Source organism: Pieris brassicae, chromosome 11 (assembly GCF_905147105.1).
Source record: "Pieris brassicae chromosome 11, ilPieBrab1.1, whole genome shotgun sequence".
Lineage (NCBI taxonomy): Eukaryota > Metazoa > Arthropoda > Insecta > Lepidoptera > Pieridae > Pieris > Pieris brassicae.
The window spans coordinates 9,063,835-9,081,624 of record NC_059675.1 but is presented as its reverse complement, the minus strand read 5'-3'; the positions used below and the strand labels follow the sequence as shown (position 1 = coordinate 9,081,624).

The window sequence follows — 17,790 nt, the reverse complement described above, 5'->3', positions numbered from 1 at the left end:
CTATTTTTTATTATTTACAAGTTAAAATACAAAATGCATATTCCAGTCTCACCGCCTTTGGTTGACCGTGCGTTGTACCGCTGACATACCATCCACAAACCGAGTGCGGAAGAGAACATTCGCGTTGTTAAACATTCCATCTTTCAGTGATACTATAACAAACTAAAAAAAATCATGAGTTTAATTAAACTAATTGGTTTGTATGTCACTCCAAGATAGTACAGGCGGACTGAAATTCAGTGTTGCTGGCGACAGCAACTTAAAGTTGAGTTACGCCCAATTTTGATTAAAGTAAATAGTCTCTGTATTTTTTGTTGGTGTTTGCTTTAATCAAATGAATTTTGTTATTCTTTCGTAAGTCCCAGTAACTTAGGCGATCGTATTTCGAGATTTGTCGTTAAATGTAGACATAAAATGTGTATTCTTACGAAGAAAACAGTAATTACATAAAAACCAATTCTCTTTGTAAATTGTTCCATAATCTAATCACGATTGTCCGACTAAAGTACACCAACGTCACCTGTCTTTTCTCCCGCCTCTATTGCCCTTAAGAGTAAATCTTTTTCATCAGTGGTTGTCGTTTCTCTTACTTCCTTTCTCTCTTACATGTTTACAGTTGGAGAGATAGATATTCAATGTCTCCTACTAACAACAATCTACATGTACATGCCAATTTGTAAACAAGGATTCCTTAGAAAGTTATGTATAATGCCGGCGTATAAAGTTTTTGACAAAACTTTTAAAGTAGGTTTATTATTTAATTGTTAACGTATTGAAAGTGGGTGAAATATATATATTATCCTCATATGGAGGACAAGCTAAACCAACCAAAGCAGCGTGATTTCACACTTTAGGTTTGTCGACTGACTTGAATGAGTTTACAATGTACCACCTTAATGGCCTAACTATCAAATGTGGACGAATGTTACTTTAATATCAAAAGATTGGTAACCATGGTAACCGTATTTTAGTCTACATCATTGTTTCGTATTTTAATTACAGTTACAATACCTGCGAATGTCGGAAGTGTTCCTTCAGCATAATGCCAATGTTCTGCGTGTGAGAGAGATCAAGCGCTGCGTCCACCTCATCCAGAATATACAGCGGCGCTGGTTTGAATAGCAGCATGGCCAAAACCAGGGACAAGGCTACGAGAGACCGCTGCCCCCCACTCAGCTCGCTTAGAGATTCCTTCCAAGTGCCGTTGAAGCCCACGCGTACCTATCGATTGGTTCACGTTAGCACAAAACAAAGTAAATTAGTTGACAACTTAAGTTTTCTTTTATATTTCAGAAACAGTTCTGTCTTACTAACTAGTAGTCACTTTAGACTAACTTTCCTTGCTTACGTAGCTTTAAAACATTTATTTTTTCCTTTCAACATTATACTTCATGCTTCGGTCCTATTGGTAGTGATGGATCTTAAATGGTAAATACACTACAAAACAAAAAAAAAACCTTATTATTTTTTAAACTGATTTTTTTCAGTTTTGTTTTGTCGTCGCCATATCAATAAGACCGAGAATCGTAATATTACATGGAGTTGGTATTAAAAGAACGTTACCTCCAAGCCATCTAGGACACCTTGTCCCGGGGGTGGTCGTAGCTGCGCCTGCGCTCCAGGCAAAAGGGTGCTGAATATGGACGCAAAATCACGGTTGACCTGGTCACATGCCGCTACTAGCGTCCGTCGCTTCTTCTCGTCCAGCTCACCCATAACCTCCACCAACTTCTTCCGATCTTGTTCTACAACTTGCTTTTTCCGTAATACTTCTTGATACTGCAAAGAAGCCGGTCCTTTCATTGATATTAAAATTTATTTTTTTACAGATTTAACATACAAAAGTCTCTTGTTTACGAAAGGGTTAAAAAAAGGAATTTATTGTATCGCCTCAATTTATTATTATCAGAAGTCAACTTCAGGACTTAGTAAAAGAATAAGTTTTCTACACAATTAATAATAATTATGTAGGTAACTTTTGCATTAAAAAACTTGATACAAGAACATATTACATAGTTTTAGAGATCCGAAGAAAAACAAAGATTGGGGTAAAACGAAAGACGGACCATTGTATGTTCCGTTCGATTCTGATTGGTCAACATCATCTCTATATCACGTTTAACCATAAACAACGCATCGTTTCGTCTTGCGTCTCTGATTACTACTCAAACACTCTGCTTTTTGGACTTTTCTGCCCTTATGATTACCTGTTGTTCCTCAGATCCGAGCAACGTATGCGCCCGAGTATTGAGTCCTCGTGCAAGTCTGTCCTTTCGTTCTCGTAGCTGCGTAAGGCACGCGGCCGTTTCGGCAGGCGCCCGTCCGCCCCAGTCGTACACGCCCCCCGCCAGGCCAAAGTACTGACGCTCAGATGGGATCCATGTGTGTTCCTTTTCTAAGGATTTTATCTGAAATGTATAATACAAGATCAGGTTCGGAGTGGGACCGGCATGCCTTAGATTCGAAAACTCGACGGCGTGTGTCAGCACAGAAGGCTCTTTTACTTGCTCATTAGAAAAAAGATCATGAAACATATAGACTTCTAAAGGCTTCAGATTTCATTTTTAATTCGATGATATAGGCAAATATGTTCCCTTCCTTATTAGACATTATCGATATATAATTTCTTATTATAATTAACGAATGGTAATACATTAACACTGGATTTGTGTAAATTAGTTTCTTTGTATAAGAATTCTATTAAATATGTGATTAAAATTTTAAAGTGTTACTTTTCACAATAATAGCGTTATTATGACCTGATTTAAAAGACCCATTGATAATTTTAGTCTAAAGGATAAGGTTACTGTATAGTATTTGTAACTTATAATGCCTGTGAAGTAATCTTTTATTCAGTGGTTAATTTGGTTACTGTTAAGACCTACCCTTTTTTCACAATTGGAAGCTTCCGTTTCCAACTCTTTAATACTATATTCCAACTCCTTAATCTTAAGCTCAATTTCACTATTTCCCTTCAAAATTTTTTCCTTTTTCTGTACGAGTTTTGCCACTTCTGAGCTACGGCTCGCGATCGCCCCTTTTTGTTTCTTAATTCTCCCTTGAAGTTCTTTAACAGTTTCCTGGAAAGCAAATTATTAAGTATATTTGTCATAGATACATACATACACTGCTAAATGAATTAGGTAGCAAACCATTATTGTTAACAATTGCAATAGTTGTGCTGCGTGTGACGAAACGCTGGTATTTCATTAGCAGACTTAATAAATCATTTTAAGAAAACAGCTTTAAATATTTGTTTCCCAATACGTGCTGCAGTAAGCTCGGTCAGTTGGGTCCATCTCACACCTATCGCAAGTCACAATCTCATCAATATCAAATTCTTACAAAAAAGAGTTTGACAGCTTTTAAAACTAGACGTGTGTCACCACATTGGAATGAAACTGGCCATAGCCGACTTATTTATGTTAAACAAGTTTGTAAGTTTGTTACGACTTGGAGCTTGATGTCTTTTAAAAATACTTTTACCAATTTTTGAAACTCAATCATTGTGACAGAGTATTTGTTGTAATATTAGCAATAAGACAAGTATTATACATTGAAATAAAAATCATCGATATTGGTTACTCACAGAGGCCCCAGTGTGATCGTTCTGGGCTTGTTCCAATGCCTGTGCCAGGTCTGCAGTATTGTCTGTGGTTTCTTTCAGCTGCGCCTCAGCAGTATTCACGGCATTTTCCAACTCTTGGATCTCTAGACGCAAAGTCTCAAACTCCTGTTCCCGCTGCTTCCATAAACTATTGTGACGCTCTGCTTCCTGTTTTGCCTTCTTCAAAGCCTGTTCTGCTTTCTTATACTCTCTGAAAAATTAGTTATCCTTATTTGCAACTTGTATAAGTATATCAAATGGCATTTGAGCAAGTTTACGAGTTGTTACGAGCTAGGGGGGATCTGATCTCTTCAAGGGTTTATTTTTCAATAAATCAGCGAGGAATTTATAAACACAAATTACTCGCAGAAATGCACTAATTACGCACACTTCACACAGTACTTTATCGCTTGACTTCACTATATTCGCACTTTATCTCTTCGGTTTTTATCTCTTGAAATCTCATTCCCAACTGATTTACTGGTCGCGTTTCGGCTCGCTTATATATCCTTGCGAATAATCTTGATGGATTTTCGAGAACTCTGTAGGCAGGGTTGCTACTGAGTAGCGATTGCACAATTCTAGAACGTCCGTATTCTTTGTCTCTTTCGCACATTGGTCCGTCATTGTCGTACTAGAGTGTAGAATATTCCTTAATTAAAGGGGTATAACTAAAATTGAAAACGGGTCTCCTGAAAACTGCACCACTCAACTACACATGTTCTGAAACTGCCTGAAATGTTTCAGCCTCCTGAAAACTAGGGTATCATTATGAAAATTTAATTTTTCTAATATGCGATTGACCTTCTCCTGTAACGGTCAGAAATCATAGTTCAGCTTGCTGAAAAGTTCTCTAAGTAGTGGAAAAATCACTTCGTATCAATTCCTAATCTTTATACATAACCGAATGAATTAAGAATATATTTTAATAAACCCAGTTCAAAATTAATTGTACACAAATAAGAAAAAAAATAAGCACAGGTTAGAAAAAAATCACCTGAATTGCTATTTGATCTTTAAATAATATAAGTAAATTTATATAGTAGACGAATAATTGTTTTCTGAACTAAAATATAAAGCTTCAAGTAGACTTCATATGGTTTTCGTATACCTTTCTCTATGGCCCTTAATGTCTTTGACTTTAGCCTCAAGCTCCTTTGCTTGGGCGGCGGCTTCATTCTGTTCTTTCTTGTCTCGCTCTAACGCTGCACTCAGCTCTTTCACCTTTATAGACACATTTAACAAATTATATACCTACCCCTACTAATCCTAAATTTACTAATCCTTAAATTAGACAGGCATAAACATTTTACTTTTTTTAACTTTTCTTTCTAACTTTTAATTTCTAACTTTGCAATTCATCATATCAGCAAATAGAAATGCTTAATATAAATATATAGTAATAGTAATTATGGTCCGCTATAACCATAGATGGGTCGGGGGCCCTAGATTGCATCTATTTCTGATCATATTTATTTCATAAAAAACGCAACGAAAATTGTCATCGATTTTTGGATTTAATGAACAAGCCAGATTCCAGTGTTAGATGCGAACAGAAAGTCTATTGGTGCAAAGACGAGGATGGGACATACGACCTTAGGATTGTGAGTTCATCGCTTAAGCCACTCGTTCAACACTGCAACTCAACGCTCTTATATAGTATGTTAATATACCTGTTCTCGTAAAGACTCGATCTCGTCGTGAAGTTGCGCGTGCGCAGTGGCCGCTACACGAGACTTTGCAACTTCTAACGAGTGTCGGGACATCTCTAACCTATAAAAAATTTATATATTATATTATAATATTTTTTTTGTTTTATATAATTTTTGTTAGTGTAGGATTGCGAAATAAATAAATGTTAAATATCATATACTGAAAACATTTCAGTACATACTTGTACTAAAATAACAGGTTAAAGAGATTTTCCTACAAAGTTACCACCTTCGAATGTAATAATATAAGTTTAAATGTATAAGTTATTTAATTTTAGACTAATTTATTTTAAATTTAAATAAGGAATCTGTAAATATAACTTCGTTAAAACCAACTTTTGTAGATACACATTATATTTTAAATGCGATGCCGATGTTCTGTTCAAAATGTGACTTATATAAAATTATATTACTTTGCAACAACTGTCTTTACCTCACGACAGAAGCACTAGGGGGCGGCGTCGGCGCAGCTAAAGCGCCGGCACCGTTCATACATAACAATAATTTTAAATTTAAAAGCACATCTGTCAATAGACTATTTAAACTCACTTTTGCTGTAGCGCCGCATATTTGTCAGCCGCTGCCTGCATGCCAGCGAGGTTGTCGCTGCATTGCGTCTGCTCAGATTCCAAATGCTGCAATTGCTGCTCCAGTTGCTTTAACTCGCTTAGCATCACCAGAATCGAACCACCCTGTAACAAAAAGTGGTGCTACAACGCTTGCTTTGATTTCACTATTACTTAATAGCTGGTAGTTGGGCCTTCAGTTATTTGGGCCCGACTAAATATGTCAAAACATATTTAGACATATGGGAGTCACACTTAGCGTTATTCTTAGAATCGTAATTAACGTAAGACATGCCGGTTTTCATACGTGTCCCTACGTACGGTACGAGCAAATATTTTCAAACAGAGAGAGTGTAATCTCGGCATTGATCCTACATAATTATCCTACTTATTAATCAAAAATAGTGTAATTAGGCCGCTTTATTGTAAGTAACGCATTCCTCTTTCATCACAGTGTGAGTTTTTCTGATATAAATATGAGGGTAATGTATATTACCTATTTTAATTGCTGTATTTTTAATCATAATAAAAAACACGTTAGTTAAATTTGAATAATAGAGATTCTAATATCAGTTAACAATAGATTTAATTATCAACATAAGACTAACATAAACTTTACAATAAAATACTTAGATTGTACCTTAGCTCTCGCGCCACCAGAAAGTGTACCAGCCGGGTCGAACACGTCGCCGTCAAGCGTCACACAGCGCGTACGCACTCGCGGGTGGAACGTTACGCGCTTGGCTGTTTCAAGGTCAGCGCATACTAGTGTCCCACCGAACACCCATTGCATAGCTGCTCGGACTCGCTCAGGGAACTTCACAAGATCCAGGGCCAATTGGACCTTGTCTGCTCCCCCACCCTGAATTATGAATATAAAATTAATTAAAAAAAGATCACTTCAGTCAGCATTTCACAACAACAACCCAGAAATGCGTGAATCTTACAAACTAAGTAATTATCTAAAACACTACTAAACCGATTTTGATGAAACTTAAAATTACACTTGTACATCAATGTTATTTCAGTTATCACTGTAAAATTAGGAAAAAACGCATGTTAAATATTATATAAATTGTTTTCTTAAAAATTAAAGTTTTTAGCTTTGAAGAGCAGCGCCAACATTTTAAAAGTTGACACTAGTTATCATTATTTTTATGAACTACTATGTGTACTAATGTGTATTGAACCCGAAATCTTTAACGCTTATTTCAAAAAATCATTTTTTTAAATATATAAACCGTAAGAGACAATACTTACTATTTCCTGAGCAATTCGCACCGTCTCAGCCGGGAGACGTGCAGAGGAGATCTTGTTGAGAGGAATGATGGTAGTGCGCGTTTGTAGTTGGCCACGTTGCAGTAGTAGCTTACTTGTCACCTCCGTGTCTACCACTACGTTGTACAACTGTCACAGAACACTTTTTTAGTAATTAACAAAAACCGTTTAATTCATACAGTTTTTCACATACTTTTCTAATATTTTTAGTCTAGTCCAATTTAATCCCAAGAAGACACAAGTTTGCACGTTTTCCATGAAAAAACACCCTTTGTCGCTACTCCTCTTTTCGAAAACACTCTTCTTGAAGCCACAGACAGCATCGGAATACTTGGCATTGACATATCGAATGACGTTCAGTTTTGCGGTCATTTACTGGTGAAATAACCTGTGACAGAGGTTATTTCACCAGTGCAGTCAGTCAACCCCCTTCCTATTGGGAATGCCATGCTGTTGCTTTCGGGCTTCAGCCAAACGGGCAGGCACAACCGGGGTAGAACCACTGTCTCACAGAAAACCGGCGTGAAGTGATACAATAGGTTCATCTTGTTGTACTCGCGTTTCGTGCGGTGAGTGAGACTCCCGGAGCCCATCAATTCCCCTCCCCCCCAAAATATGAAGATGCAGTTTAAACAGAGATTACCCCAGGGGCGTACCACACGTTTCCGCTGTGGAGAATCCCCTCTGAGCGTCCATCATCGGAACAATCAGTATTCGGTGGTGGATGCACAGGCTGCCCTTCGTATTCTGGGGTGGGCAAAAACTGCGCAAAAAACTTTAACTTTAGGTTTCGATCTCCGGGCAAGCGGAAGAATTTACCGAAGGCATCCCCTTCCACGCTCTGTGGACTTTACCAATGTTAGGGGGCTCAATTCTAATCTTAACGCGGTTCACTTTCACCTCGAAACTGCGAAGCCGGCCTTATTCTCCCTTACTGAGACTCAGATATCCTCCCCGGCTGATACTTCCTACCTCTTCTACCCGGGGTACAAATTGGAACATTCATTTGTGCCACGGGCGGGAGTTTGCGTGTACGTCAGAGACACCTCGTCGCCTCGGGACGCTTGAGGGAAGGGACCTATCTAGCCTCTGGCTGCGCGTAGACTGCGATGGCCATCCGCGATTCTACGCATGCTGAGTTGGCTCCGGTCCTGACGCGCCTTTTCCGGTACTTGTACTCGGTCGGCACTGTCTCGAAGTGCTGGAAGACCGCTTCGATACATCCGATCCCAAAAAAAGGCGATCGCTCTGATCCGTCCAACTATCACCCAATAGCTATAAACTCCTTGTTCTCCAAAATAATGGAGTCCATTATTAATGGCCAGCTCTTGAGGTATCTAGAGGGCCACCAGCTAATTAGCGATTATCAGTACGGCTTTCGTGGTGGTCGTTCGGCTGCTGACCTTCTAGTATACCTTACACATAGATGGGCAGAGGCAATTGAGTCCAAGGGGGAGGCGCTAGTGGTTAGTTTGGACATAGCGAAAGCCTTCGATCGGGTGTGGCACAAAGCACTGCTCTCGAAGCTTCCAGCCTACGGGCTTCCCGAGAAAATTATGCCACTGGATCTCCAGCTTTCTGGCCGATCGGAGCATCAAGGTCGTCGTCAACGGAGCAAGTTCCGACCTTAAACCCGTGAATGCTGGGGTCCCTAAATTAGCCTCCAAAAAGCTTGGTGTGCTCAGCAACGCGAGACGGTACTTCACTCCGGGCCACCGCTTGCAACTCTATAAAGCGCAAATACGGCCCCACATGGAATACTGTTCTCACCTCTGGGCAGGGGCTCCCCAGTACCAGCTCCTTCCACTTGACCGTATCCAACGAAGAGCGGTTCGAATCGTCGATGACGGCGTTTGGCGTTGCGTAGAGATGTGGGGTCACTCTGCATCTTATATCGCATTTACCATGGAGAGTGTTCAGAGGAGTTGTTCGGATTAATACCTGCAGCTGAGTTTCATCATCGGACCTCGACGCAGAATTCAAAATTCCACCCGTATCAACTTGACGTCCGCCGTTACACGACTGAGCGTTATTCAAGGCAATTGTCGCGCACCACCGCTATGTGGAACCAGCTGTCCACTGAAGTATTTCCAAACCAATTCGACTTAGGGTCCTTCAAAACAAGAGCGTACAAATTCTTAAAAGGCCGGCCACCCACTGGCGAGCCCTCTGGCATTGAGAGTGACCATGGGCGGCGGTATCACTTAACATCAGGTGAGCCTCCTGCCCGTTTGCCCCCCATTATATATAAAAAATAATAATAATTAATAGTTTGAATAAAATACATTATAAAGAACAACTCACTCTTCCACCAGCCGCAGTCTCAAGTGCAGTACAATATTTGTCATGGACGACGTCGATCAGTCTGCAGACCGTGCCTGAAATTTATTTTAGGTTCTACTAGTAACTTAGGTTAATAAGAATCCGTATGATAATTATGCTGTACTAATTACTAAACATTCTATGTGCCCATTTAACACTCGACGTACGGTGAGGGAAAACATTATAAGGAAAAAGTCGATGGCCTGTATCTGGCACAGACTGATCACCTACTTACACCTTACAATTAAAATAACTACAAGAAAAGACAAATAATCACGAAGCAGATACTAGATTTTTATTTAAATCTATTTTAATATTATTATTACATACCAGCAACTCTATTAGAGTCGAAGTTCGGTTGTGGCGGTGTATAGCGGAAGTTACAGCGTTGTAGCCTCGCGGCCAAGTCATCGGCGCGATCGCGTGCACCACGCGTAGACCTTTGTAGAGTGCGTAGACGTTCCTTAGTCTCGGTGCATTGAGCCTCATTAAAACTCATCTCAGATAGCTGACTCTATACAGGAAGAAAGGCAATAATGTTGATATTTAATATGAAAAAAGTATTGAATTTTTGTAAATAAATGAAATGACGCGTAGAAAATAAAAAGGTAAATTAGTTCGCATAGCTGTCGCCCCAATTATCTTTATCTTAAAGACACTTCTATCTCGTTGAGGTCATCCAAAAATAATATTAATTAAGAATCTACATTTTTAAATAAAATAGTTGCAACAAACTGTTTAGATTAACACCCACTCTAGGGAACCCCTGTAATCATTCATCAGCGTTCTGTTACACTCAGCCTTTTGACATATTACCGAACATGTTTATTGTTACTCTTATGTGCAATGTAAATAAATAATATTGTTCTAGACTCTCTAATTTCCTTATAAAAAAAGTACCACCGGAAAATATACAGACTATATAGCTCACGCATATTCATTTATAATTTATATGGCGCGGTACAAGTGTCCCCGAGTAGTTCGTGAGAACAACCGCCTTCGCTTTCGTCACCACGTGGCATATTTCGAATTTAGATTTATAGCGCAGTGAGTTCTGCATACGACATTGCTGGATGCCGTCGAAAACCAAACTGACCGACCGGTGGTCGGCGACCACCTCTCGACCCGTTCCTTCCCAACTTTCGAATCGTACACAGACCTCATTCAAAAGCCATCTCTAAAACAGACAGCATTTGACGCTTTTTTTAACAACTAATAACGACACCTATGATCACTTTAACGCAACCTCGCCGACATATATAATAAACATTTATTTTTTATTACATTATGCACACATTTTTGTAGTTTTATATAAGTTTTAGTAATTGAACCTTTTCATTAAACTGTCCTTGGTCTTTGTGTATCTTCACATCGATATGAAGACTCTCAGTCCCTGTATTTTTTAATTAATTATTAAAATATTTTTTATGGATCGTTCTAGAACGGCTCATAATTAATATCAATATTTATAAGTTTTTGTATGGCATATACCTGCAGCCGGTCGACAACAGCTTGTTGTTCGGCAATAGTTTCCAAGTCCCGTCGGTGTTGAGAGCTACTTGAGCTGAACTCACGTTCCAGACCCGTCAGCCGCTCTTCAGCATGACTCTTCTCCATCATGCTCTGAGAGATTCTGGTAGACGCCTCAGATGCTTGCTGTTTGGCGGCTGAGAAAAAAAACATAGAACATTCCACCACTGAATTCCAATTACAAACAATACAAGCAACATTTACAAAAAAAAACTGTTATTCCATGGCGAAATGGCTTAGAATTTAATTATAAGTAACTACTTTAACAACTTATGTACTTTGTAAATACTGTTTTAGATTAAACTCTTAGTAAATATGTACTTTTAAATGTTTTAATTCAGGAGCTTCTGTAATTGCTGTTTATATTGTAACTGCAAATGATTTAAAAGATAAGATTTATATGAGAATATAAGACAAGAGAATACAATAAAATTGTATACAATACTTCTTTATTTTAAAGCTTACTTATCATATACAGTGTAAACTCCATGTAACGTGCCTCGATTTATCGATGAACTCACTAAAGTGTTAAAATCAATTGGCATTGGTTAGTTTAGCTTGTCTTCCATACAATAATACACTCTACATAGCATTACACCCTCTCTCAATAACGACAACAATTGAGTGAGAAAATACTTTTTAAATTGCTAAAATCAGTAAAAACTGCGCAGCTGTGTACGTTTATTTGTCGCTTTATTATCCTAGCCCGCAATAAACTCGACTGTCGGCATCATGCATACGGACTTTCAAAGAAATTCGTTCTTTTGTTTACAAATTACGATTGTTCGCACGTGTAGACTGTTGTTGAACATGTCTTATAAGTAGGAGACATGGCTTATCTATACGTTTATCTTCTCTCAATTAACGACAACTCTCTACGCCATAAAATGCACAATCCCTTCAGTGTGTTTTATATAATTTTGTATTAACATATCAGAGCATAAATTTTAACCGAACAGCAATATTAAATGGGCCGACATAATTGATTTTTATAAGACAGGTAATGTTACCAACCAGAAAAAAAAATCTCCAGAAATCGTATCAATCCTGGTTTTGTATGCAATAAATGTGAACACAGGAGCTTCAAAACAATGCGAAAGTAATTTTGTTTAAATATATACCCATGAGCTGGTTCTGTAAAGATTCCCCCGCATCTTCCTGTCCTGTACTGACCGCCAGGAATTGAGCTTGTGCTTCGGCCAGAGCCTGAGTTTGAGCCTCGCTCGCACTGCGGAGATTATCGAACGTCGAAGATGCCTACAATTACATTTCAATCAAAATTTATTTATTCATATTAGTCTGAATTTACATAAGCTGCCAGTTCCCAAATCAAGTGCGTAGAGCGGGCATAAAGCGGGCCCTCAACAACTCTTTTAAGTAGTTTTTTATTTATAAGGAAATGGTAAGGTACCACCATGTCTATCGTTGAGCAACATGCTAAATAAATTAACAAACTCTTAGCATCTGTTTACAAAATAGAAACTAAGTCGATCAAGGTGAAAATGTGTAAAGTGGTTGAAATTAATTTAATGGTTTGATACTTTATATGTCACAGGCCTTAGTATATATATTAATGATTTAAATATGTTTAATGTCCTGGTGGACGGTACAGTTTGTATTTCCACCACACCAACTTCCTGGATATTAAGATCATTTATGCAATAAATAAATAATTATTAATAATATTCACACACACTCGAATTCAAGCACGTCAAATAGCGGCTACGAGCATTTGGAAGACTAATCACATTTAAATTTTGGATATTCGGTTTATGTAAGTAGTAGTTTAAATACCTGTTGCCTAAGGGTTACAAAAAAGCGAGTTTTTAATAAGGAGTGTTACTGTCACCCAATCCAGGTGGGATCTGATAATACAAGCTTTTTGCTTAAAGTGGTTACATTTAATGACATGAATTTATGGTTGAAGATTTTTTTTTTGTAATTAAAAACAGTTTCATACACTCTTCTAACATACTAAGGCAACTTTTATTTTTAGGATAGGGCAAATAAGCCTGCCTGTCCCTTTTTGGGCGTCCTATGGGCAGCGATCGCAGCCTATGGACACCCATTTTAATGGGTGCGTTGCCGAAATTCGAGGGAGGAGCTCTTTTAATAGTTATTCTAGGTTAGGATTTAGAATGTTAGGGTCCGTATTTCGAATCGTATCTTAAGTTATAATCTCATTTTGAGCTCTGGCATATATGATTCGTGATTGATTGGTGTTCTAGAATAAGAGCCTGAATATCCTAATAATATTTTGACAAACAAATTTGAACCCGTTTAAGGGTATATTATCGAAACCAAATACATGAGTGTTTTTAATAACAACACTAGTTTAAAGAACATTATACCTGAGTAAGGACTGCCCTTTTATCAGCGAGTGCAGTTTTATCATCGGCTAATGCGCGTCGCAACAACTTCGCCTTAGCTTCGCTGGCTGTGACAGCTTCCTTCGCAGCGCGGTGCGCGGCCGCCATACTTGCATCTGACTTCTCTGCCGCTTGCAATTCAGTCTCGAGGTCTTTTAGTACACTGCCACTTTCCTACAAAAATTTTGTCAAAAAATCTAATTGAGGTGTAAAAAACATACGATCAGGGTTAGCATATGTGGCGGATAATCCTGGATAATTCGATTCTCATAGAAATAATAATTGTTTCGGATTAATTAGTATTCTAAGCTTGATTGGATAACTGAAAACCGACTTCTAAACCACATTTTGATACTTATTATATGAAAGTAAACAATAAATACTGTTTATATGTAATTTGTAATGCCTTATATTAGTTTAGTATAAAGAACATTTTCAACCCGTATAATTATTAAAATCTACAAACATACACAAAGGGGGAAAATTGAAACCGATAATAATGAGTTATATTTTATATTAGTATATTATTTATATTTATATATTATATTTTAAATATATACAACAGTTGCTAAATGGTTCTACACCGTTCTATTTCATTACGAGTGCGGAAAGCTTGTCATTGCAAAGAGTTCCGACAATTGTCTACCCGAGCCGAGGCGCAGCGAAGGTGAGGGTTGACACAGTCGGAACAAATTGCAATGACAGTTCCGCACGTGTACTGAACAACTATTTAATACAGTTCCGAAAAAATTAAACAATTTAATTAAACTATTTGCTTTTTCTCTTCTCTCCACGCAATCGAGTCGTATATGTAGCGACTTTTGTACCTTTCCGGTAAAATGTTCTCCGAAGCATTTTGTGCAATTATACTAAGTTCCGTTGGTACCACACCACATTCAAATAAAATATCGTCGGAATTACTCATTTTTCGTAACAAACAATTAAACTCGCAAGAACATTTTTGGCAAATGGCGCCAACCGTAAAAGAATATAAGCAGAGATTTTTTTTGTTTTCTTTTTCTGGGTAGGCAAAGGGAACTATGCCCATACTGGCGTAGAATAGTAGTCTTCAGTAGAATTTTTTGATTAATATGAAATGAAAATGAAATTTAATGAGATGAAATGAAATGAAACCTAACCGAACTCATTGAATCAAATCATTCAATCTGATATTGAAACAAATTAGTTGCTTCTTTATAAAAATATTTGCATGAATCATAAAAACTTCTATGATTTTTTTTTTAGTAAAAACTTTTTGGTTGGTTTTTTTCTTAATAGACATTGTTTCGACAGTTAGGAAAGAGAACGCACGAGTGTGTAATAGCACACATCCCAAACGCTATACGTCCCTGCAATACGCTACTATTTGAGCAACTGTATTAAAAAGATCATTCAGTTCATAAAAAATCTATAATTTGTACCAAAAAAGGCGACATTTACTATTCATTATTTATTAATAAAAACAATTTTCCTACCTCATCAAGTTTCTGATTAAGCTTAGCCACTTCTTGGTCCACCTCTGTTGCTCGTGCAATATTACCCTCAATGTTATCTTGCTTTTGCTTTATGTCATTCTTTACTTCAGTTACTTTATTGTTGGCTTCCACCACATTCTCTTCAGCTGTTACATACCTAGCATTTGAAATTTCATAATCAATGATAACTAACTATACTAAGAAAAAAACAGAACATATTCTTATATTGTGGTCTTGAACTGTTTCATGTATTGTTTTTACATTTGTGATTTCCATTCCCTACAATTATGCTGTAATACTATTAAATTATTTCTTATAATATCATGCAAAGCTGACTGCAATTATTTTATTAAAATATGATATTTGACTTCACTTCAATCTAATGTAAAACCAACAAAATTATATAATTTCATATTAATAATATGATTATTAGTCTGAAAATACTTTATTTTGCTTAAATAAATACTATTAAAAAAAAGAGACTAACTGCCAGGCAACATGTAGACGTGTTAAATTTTCGAGTTCTCGCACAACCTTTTGATACTCTTGAAACTGGGATCTTTCATCTTGTAGCTTTTGCAACTTTGGTGCTATATCCTCACGAATTATCTGTGAAAGAATGTGTTCAATAGGTAAGAAACATTCAAATATTTTTTAAATAATACTTTAATAATATCAGGGTCTTTAGAATAATATAATATATATATATAGTATGTCTTCTTTAATAGTTAAAACTACTAGGAATGCAATATTCTTTTGTGCTTGCTTGAAAAATGTTTGCATACAAACTAATATACAAAAAGAATCCCTAAATTTTACTATTTAAAATTGGATAATAATAAAATACTACCTACTTTGATTATTCAATAAGTATTTATCTTAATGCAAAATACTGTAAGAATATATATATATATATATATATATATTCTGATTATTCAATAAGTATTTATCTTAATGCAAAATACTGTAAGAATATATATATATTTTAATAGTACCAAACAAAAACAGATACATACATCATTTAACTCTCTCAGTTTCGCATCTTTCTTTTCAATAGTTTTCTGAGCTCCTTGTTTTTTAGTCTCATACATTCTTGTTCCTGCTGCCTCTTCCACCATTGATAAAATCTTTAAATTTTATATTGTTTAAATATATATGCATAATTGTTAATTTAAACTTTTATTAAACATTAAAAATAACACTTAAACAAGAGTTATATTGGTGTAGGTCAAAGACTTACTTTACAATATCAGGCGTGACCACAAGCCAGTAATTTGGGACAGTTGGAATGTCTGATAATGCTGAATGACCTATCAAAAGTTAACAAAAATGCAAAGTGCTTGGTCTTTGCTGATGATGTTAAACTGTACATGCTCATAGGGAGTACAGATGACTGTATACGGCTGCAGGAAATCATTGATCGCGTTGGTTAATCATAGCAGGAGAAATAGATTAGAAGTTAATTTGGCGAAATGCAAAGTCATATCTTATTATATAATAACTAATTATACCATTAGTGATCCAACATTGGCTATAGTATCAGAGGTCTCTTATCTGTGCACCACACAGATAAGACATGCAAAAAGGCTTTCAAAAACCTGGGATTCATATTACAAGTAGCTTGTGGCTTTACAAATATTGGTGCAATTAAATTTTTATACAATATGTTCATTAGAAGTCAGTGTAAGGAGTGAATACCTTGTATCCACTAATGTACCCTGTTTGTTCGGGGCATGGTGGGTTATGACCAGCCACGACGCAGAAGAGCTACCTCTGTCAGTGTGTTTATTTATGATAATTATGGGTCAGGTTATTCACACATACCTCAGGTGGTTTCATGTTCAATACTTTAGTAATTCTTCCTTGCATTATGAGAAAGTGTGGATTGTTGACATTTAGCTGTACTGAGCAGAAGAGATCTGTTACCCTCTTGTTCTGAACATTAATCCCATTTATTAAATATTTGTTTTTGCCACCCATTACAACCTGTAAAGTATGAATTGAGAAGATGATATTATTACAGCTCTCCGGCAGGGATTAAAAATTACACAGATCTAAGAGTAGAATAGTTTCTATTGGTAATGGAGAGGTTATAACAAACCTGTCTGGTAACTGTAATTTCATCATGATTCTCATAACCAATTGGACTTTGCTGTTTATTTTTGTTATCAAATGTGATGCTCACTGTGGCCTTTGTGATACCAGCCTGTCCATGTTTGTATATCAATTCTTGAAGACTTCCCGCACGCACCTACCAAAGCAAGTTAAGAGTTGTAGTTTCATTAATGTTTTATATCCTATTGCATGCATTCAGGCTTGCATATATAATTTAAAAACAACCGGTTGACTACTCGATATATATAGGATATTTTAGTTATAGTATAACCACATTAGTGGACAGTTTTTAAACTTACATTTGAAAGGTTGGTAATACCAAGCACAAAACATATTGAATCTAGGATATTGGATTTTCCAGTGCCATTCAAGCCTGTAATCGCATTGAATTCTGGGTCGAAACCGGTGACCTCAACTCTATTGCCATACGATTTAAAACCGTCAAGAACAATAGACTTAATATACATTTTATTATTAGAAACAAACGCTCTTAATTTTTTTCTGAAATAATTATAAATATAAAATAATTATCGGCATTCGCGCGTATCTGCCGTTAAACCAAATAAATATCCAACTGTCAGTTACAACTTACAGTTTAAAATTATCAAATAATGAAATGACAGCTGAAACCATGAATTAAAATCAGGATATATAAATATGTTAGTCGTCTTTTGATAGAAACAGAATAGTATAGCCTTATGTTTACTTTTTCATCAATAAAAATAAATTATCCAATTAGTAATATACTATTTTTTTTCAAATCAAAAACGGTATTATTTTAAGGGTAGGTATTTAACTGACATGGATGATAAATAA

The 17,790-nt window shown here is 36.6% G+C and overlaps 1 protein-coding gene across 5 annotated transcripts; it reads right to left on the bottom strand.

Annotated features, from left to right (window-relative positions):
* On the bottom strand, positions 1–17,515 carry LOC123716103 (structural maintenance of chromosomes protein 2). Of its 5 annotated transcripts, none has more exons than XM_045671659.1 (22): positions 17,274–17,515; positions 16,961–17,110; positions 16,684–16,845; positions 15,876–15,986; positions 15,347–15,468; positions 14,860–15,016; positions 13,367–13,558; positions 12,137–12,272; positions 10,977–11,152; positions 9,816–9,999; positions 9,468–9,541; positions 7,146–7,292; positions 6,526–6,747; positions 5,869–6,011; positions 5,281–5,380; positions 4,719–4,831; positions 3,590–3,818; positions 2,886–3,080; positions 2,208–2,408; positions 1,564–1,779; positions 1,012–1,221; positions 1–162 (listed from the first exon to the last, which is right to left on the bottom strand). In XM_045671659.1, the coding sequence occupies exons 1-22, from the start codon at positions 17,439–17,441 to the stop codon at positions 49–51; spliced, it is 3,522 nt and encodes a 1,173-aa protein (XP_045527615.1). In that variant the 5' UTR covers positions 17,442–17,515; the 3' UTR covers positions 1–48. The 5 variants fall into 5 exon arrangements, with proteins under 5 accessions (XP_045527615.1, XP_045527619.1, XP_045527618.1 ...); XM_045671661.1 differs by lacking the exon at positions 1–162 and adding an exon at positions 503–546; XM_045671660.1 differs by lacking the exon at positions 1–162 and adding an exon at positions 554–642.
* Between the last annotated feature and the right edge of the window lie 275 nt (positions 17,516–17,790).